A 6,952-nucleotide genomic window follows, 5' to 3' on the forward strand; every position below is an offset into this window, starting at 1 on the left:
CATATCAATAAAAATTAATAGAATAATACAAATATTGAACACAAAGAATTGAATTTCTAATTGTAGCGACATCTAGTAATGAATAGTAAAAACACGTGACTAATACCTAATGTAATATAAAGTTTTCTAGCTACAAATCCTAACGTAATATTAAGATAGCAGCACAACTTTCAACCTCTTTGACCTTGTTCCATTCGATTCGATAAATACGGTTAGTGATTTTCAATATATTAATTCTTGTTATGATAAAATTAAAATCGGTGAGGTTATTGTAAATTATCGTTTATGAATTAGTGATAATATGTTGGAACCTTTTTTAAGCCAATTAAACGAAATGAGAATCATTTTAGCTAGCAGTTCCAAACAACGTGCTTCGTTATTAAGTAGTACGGTAAGAGATGGCGTTGGAAACACTAATTTCAATTTATTCAATAATGATAATTACAGAAATTGAAATACGAAATAATACCATCGAATTACGAGGAAAATTTAGATCCGAAAGAATATACTTTTTCGGAATTCGTAGAAAAAACAGCGATAGGAAAATTATCAGACGTATTAGAAAGAATAAAAAATGATAAGATTAAACCGGATGTTATTATAGGTGTTGATACGATGGTTGCCTATAACGGAAGAATGTACGGGAAACCAAAATCTAGAGAAGATGCTATTAAAACTATAACTGAGTAAGTATGAAATTTTTAATTTATTCTTATTTTTCTTTTATATTTTTTTAGTTTAACGCAATCTGGCATACCAAATTCGGTGTATACAGGCGTAGCGATATGGTACAAAAATAAAATTCATAAATTCACAGAGGTCACTACTGTTTATATGCATAAGTTAGATCATCAGGAAATTTTATCTTACGTGGATACTGGAGAACCAATGTAATTAAAAATATTGAATTACATTTAGTTTATAATTATGTCAGTCTTATCTAATTATATCAAATAAACACGAATTTCACTAAAATGTTGACGTATAAAATTTCTTACGAAAATCACAATTTTTTTACGATCTAAGATTTTTTTTCAAGGGGAAAAGCTGGTGGTTATGGGATCCAAGGAATCGCAAGCACTTTTGTATCTAGAATAGAAGGTGACTGTAACAACGTCATCGGGCTACCTCTTTGTAGATTAACAATTGAATTGAAAAATATTTTGAAAAATAAATAATTTCCGATCGATAATTTTGTATCTCTTACACCTTTCATTTACATAATTTGTATTAATGGACAAAAGTTCTTTCAAATAGCATCAAATTTATAAAAATCGGATAAACAGAACCAGACTTACAGGCATTTTTTCATAACATGATTCCCACTCTCCCCCACATCTTATTTGAAGAGATAGACTAAACTTTTAAAATGAAGAACGCGTAGAATTTGTTGACAATTTAGATTATTGTATAAAAAGTGCTACTTAATTTGGTAAATTTTGAAAAAATTTCAATTTGGACCCATAATTGTGAAAATAATTTATTGGAGAAATATTTTCACTGTGTGGATTCCCGAAATATTATTTTTATTACAGAGAAAATTGTTACGGCGAAGAATCTAACCAAGAAGAACGAAAACAGTCTTTTCATAATCAATATTTCCATTTTTCTAACGTCGGTTACAGCAACTACGTCCCTGGCCATCAGAATCAATACTCCCAACATTATCAACAGAGCTTTAGCGATTTCCCGCCGATAGACACCTTTCTTTACCAGATATTCCCATCCATATAATTTAAATGCAATGGAAAACGAATTTATTTTCCGAGTCACATAATTACAGTTTGTTTACGTTCAATTTAATATATTATTTCTCACTACTTTCGAATTTGTGTTCTTAATTAATCGATTCTATCTTTATCTATTCAATGTGGTTTGTTCACAACATTCTAATAGAATGAAACGATTATAGGTGACCAGCATTACATGCTTTCACTAATTTATTATTATTAGTACAAAAGGGAAATTAATATTTTATAATAAAAGACTTAAGCTTTTACATTTGTTGTATTATATACAACATAAACAATTTTTTTAATCCAATCATATCAAAAATTATGAAAAATGTCTATAAACCATTGTGAATCTAAGTAAAATTGCGGCGACCCGTTATACAGATACATATAAATGTTGCCAAGTTACAGTAATTTTATATATTTTAAAAGAAATTTCAATTTAATTCAAATTACGTCACAAAAATAGTAGATTAGTTACATTGCGTCTTTTCTAAATATAGTAACAAATAAAAAATATAAATATGTTTGTAGGCATTGTTATGCAAAGCAAAAAATCATATTTCGAAATTGTCTGTAGTCATCAACTGCAAACGATCTCCCCTTTTATCGTTGTGATACATGATATTTTATGACAGAAGATATGTTACGTAAGGAATTTGATTGCTTGCACATTTTGAAAAGTCGTTTACAAATTTTTTTTCTAATTGTATCACACACGTAAATAATGATGATGTTAAAAGTAATTTTATATAATAGAACTTTTTTTTAATTGAAATTTTTGCTGCATAAAATCTTTACACTTGAACTCGTTTTCTTATTTTTTTATATAAACCTATTTACTTCATGCGTTAAGATCTGAGGTTATTATTGAAATATATATTGTAAACGGTTTGCCTACAATTTTTTACTAACTTTACATGTAATAATTATATCGATGGAAAATAGTATATTATTATAAGGAATAAAAGTGCATATTTTTTTACGAGCAATATTTGCAGCTGCGAGGCGGAGCACAGCGCAGCTGAGGCAAATAGGCACTTTTAGTCCGTATGATATATACTATTTTTTCTCCAACGAAGTCAAAATTAAAATAAAGTTAGATTTATTCAAAAATCGATAATAATTTGGTAATAAATTTGAACACCTATTAATTATAACAGCGATATCAAGTCGGTAGTCATGGATATCTGGTATTGTTGGTAAATATCGATTGTCAAGTAGACGTCAGTAGACGTACTAATCATATAATTTTTGTAGTAGTTTTTACGCTGCTTTCAAAATGAATCCCGAACACGATGAAAATATATAGTTGCCCAATTAGTTTGTTTTAGTTTAGAAATTTTTATACCTTAACTCGTTTTCTTTTATATAAATCTATTCACTTAATTCGTTAACATGTGAAGTTATAAAATGTATTGTGAACAGTTTGTTTACATTTTTTTTCTGCTAAGTTTAAACATAATAATTATATTAATGTGACAAAGCATTTTATTTATTGAATCATATATTTTCTATAAAAATCTTTATTCCTAAACTAGTTTTCTTCTTTTTTTTTGAAATGCGTTAAAATGTGAGGTTGTTGTAGTTGAAATATAGCGAACGGCTTGTCAGATTGTATCAGGAGATTATGAACGAATGCGTGAATAGTGAAAAATAAACTAATGACGGTTTTCTCTCTCTGTAATCAGATGAATAAAAATAAGGAAATTCTTTTAAATACTTTAACGTAAACGTTCTAAAGTTGATCGTAAAATGGATGAATAATTTTGAAGAAACGTTGCTATTTAGTTATAAGTAATTGCGTTTTTAAAATGTTTCCAATTAGTGCCACTAAACATGTAGACATACCAACATTTTTTTTAAATTAAATCTACTATTGATTTGCTTTTATAATAATAGTTCTTAAAACTGGAAGTCACCTTGACGATATCAATTATACTATAACAAAACTACTGTTGTTTTTAAATCCGCTTCCTGAATTTTACACAAGGTTATTTGAGATAAAAATAATTAGATACATTTATTTGGTTATTTATGAAAAACAATTAATCTTGGCAACATCGATATAAATTATAGGAAACTGTCACTGTCACTGACATTTACGATGATCCCACTCATCAGAATCGGAATTGAATTATAACTAACTAATAAATTTTCAGGTGCGATCTGTTGCAAATTTTAATTAGAATCAATATAATTTATTCTTTATATCTTCTTCCCACGGATTCCGAACAAGAAATAAAATTGAGTTGTTTCAAAATAACATTGTATATAAATTACTGACTTGAGAAATAATACGCGAATAAGGAAATTTCACTTCTTATCTCTCTTTTTATTTCAAAAACACATATCGTATCTCTCTTTTAATATCTCGTTCTGTCATCATCTGATTAAAAATGAAATCAACATTTGTATTAATTGAATTTATTTAAACATATTTTTGAACTATAACATTTATATAATTATCTTGTTGGCTTTATTGATATTTCCACGATTCTAAATTCCGTCACAGTGGTCGAACTTCCTGTTTTCGCAGTTACACTAACAAAGCGGTAGAATCTCCGGATGGTCGGATACATATAAAAGCTCACCCTCGTGGGAGAGTCTACTAATTCGTATATACGTGCATATAGGTGTTGCACTTCCTGGTGATGGGTTTCTCGCTATTTTTATAAGAGGAAATAAAACGTCATTACCTCTAATACACGGAATGAATTATTATTGAATAATTATAGACTTATTATGATGTTAGAGACGTATGACACATGCCGCTATCGTTGAAACTAGTGTTTCTAAAGTTTGTTTTGGGGTTTGAGATTAATTTAAACATAAAATATATACCTCACGTTCTTTTATTTTATTTAGTTATGCTTATTATATAATATCTGTTTATACAAAGGATTATATATATGTACTTATAGTTGTATTAGTAGACAGCTCCTCGTAATATCATATTCTTTCTTAACATTATTTTTTTCTTATTTTTCTTCGTTTTTAGTATCACTATGCCTTCTAACTAGAATTTATTTCTGTATCCGAAAAGGTTTTACTATTTTTTTTATCCAAAAGAAACTTCCTGTGAAAATTTAGTGTATCAAGTCCATGCGAGTGAAAAAACAAGCAATATTTATAGTTTTGATACTGTTCCGGATGTTTTTACGAGCTTCAATTAACATTAAATCACACAAAAGAAACAAAACAACGATTTTCATGTAGGTAGCAACATGTGAATGCGTTTCCGCTGTTGCCATGAATAATTAAATTTTAATTTTGAAAAGATAGTCCACTTTCATATAATCCTTCAAAAATGTACAACAAAAGATATTATACACTGACTTATCAATATTTTATACAATCGGCTGAACTATTTTTATAAAAAAATCATCTGATTTTCGATTATTTGTATTAATTGACAACATCGCTGTTAGTCTGCTTCTGAAGTACAGCATAATATTTATTTATATATAATATAAAATTTTAATTATCCTGAAAATATTAGTATAAAAACTATTTCTAATTAATTAATTGATTTTTAGTACAAAAATAATTCCAGTATCTTTATGTTTTTATTTTTATTTCAAAATAAATTGATATAATGTTATGTTAGCTTGTAGACGAACTCACCACAGCGTTGCCAATTTTTTTTTAATTAACGAAAATCAGTGTTTGATTAAAAATACAATTTTATTTATTTAAAAAACTTATAAATACATTAGTAAGCAAGATTTTTCATAAAGGATAATTGGAAGATTCATTCATTGGGTAATTCATGTTAAATAATTCATAATTTAAATAGTTTTAAACATAAAGGCACTTACTAACTGAGTGTACTAAACAGTTTATGCAACTGTGACAGACATGCTAATTGAAAAGACAAATTGTATGAAATATACATTAAAAAAAAAAAAATAGATAAATATGTATTCTTGTTTGTAACTAGATAGAACGACATTTCTACAACGCTGCAAAATGTAACTGTTATCTCGAGATACAATTAACAGGATGTCTGGCTGGATACTACATTGACAATAACACTTGTGAGTAATTAAAATTATAAGAATAGAAGCAAGTTGATGATTAAAAAAATATTAAATCGTTTTACTTTCGACGTACGTTACAGTTAATTTACGCAAGCTTCGGTTCGAACCGAACTTTCGGTAGTCGTTTTCCTTGGCCTCGGGCAAGGTAGCAAGATTTCGTTCTACTCCTGTACAAGCAATCAGCGACCAATGACCGACGGAAACGCTACATACCGCAATAAATAACATCGATGTAATGATGATTAACTGGAAAAAGCACTTTTTTTTTCGTTTCTGTCGCGTCAACTTTAGTTTCTATCATTTTCGTACCGTTAATATTTAATTGGGATGGCAGTACGTTGTTTTATCGATTCAATTTAGTTTTACCCTCGTAAAATTTGGTACGATACATTTTATCAACAGTCAACGAAATGTTGAGTAAATTCCGAGTGTTATATTAAAGATCATTTACGCTTTCTACATTAATACCATAACCTCTATTTATATTAATACCATTCTGGAAGTTTTTTTTAACTTTTATTTATAGTATACAACTAGACATTTTTCCCATATGAAATACTCCTCTTTATATATACTTTCCATATTAATCAAACACGAATTTTGAAAAAATATTCAAGTCACGTGATATATTCGTGCATATAATAGCGTTGAAGCGAATACAAGATGGCTGACATCCAGATAATTACGAAAGTTACGACAAAATAAAAATTTAAATAGCTTCTAGTAATCAATTAAGAAGTGATGTTTTTTTCAAGTTCTTGGAATAAAAACTTGACCCATCGACGAAATTACCAGATTGGAATATTAATTATTTGTTTGCTTTTTAAATATTTGCATAAGTGATAGTCGGAAATGACCGACACCTAAAATTTTATTGAAAATATTTATAACATGAATCATTGATACAATAATTTTTTATTCTAAAGACGAATTTTATCACTTATCAAAAATATATTATATATAGAAGAAGGCCTAGTTAAAGAAATAATTGTTTCGGTTATTATAATCCGCATAATTATATTTTCTCTTCCATTAAGTATACATTTAATATAATTACCAGAAATTATCGTATAGATATGTTAAATTAATTAAATATTATTTAAAATAAAAAATATCTAATTGCTTTTAATTAAAAATAAAAAACTTGATTCATAAATATGCGCAAAATAGTATCAC

The 6,952-nt window shown here is 27.6% G+C and overlaps 1 protein-coding gene across 1 annotated transcript; it reads left to right on the forward strand.

The window, feature by feature from the left end:
- Nucleotides 1–181: 181 nt before the first annotated feature.
- LOC130444112 (dTTP/UTP pyrophosphatase) lies at nt 182–1,189 on the forward strand. Its single transcript, XM_056779123.1, has 4 exons — nt 182–391; nt 448–686; nt 738–890; nt 1,040–1,189. Exons 1-4 carry the CDS (start codon nt 302–304, stop codon nt 1,176–1,178), a joined length of 621 nt encoding a protein of 206 aa, XP_056635101.1. The 5' UTR covers nt 182–301; the 3' UTR covers nt 1,179–1,189.
- The last annotated feature ends 5,763 nt before the right edge of the window (nt 1,190–6,952 follow it).

The sequence above is a fragment of the Diorhabda sublineata genome, chromosome 5, assembly GCF_026230105.1.
Source record: "Diorhabda sublineata isolate icDioSubl1.1 chromosome 5, icDioSubl1.1, whole genome shotgun sequence".
NCBI classification, from domain to species: Eukaryota; Metazoa; Arthropoda; class Insecta; order Coleoptera; family Chrysomelidae; genus Diorhabda; species Diorhabda sublineata.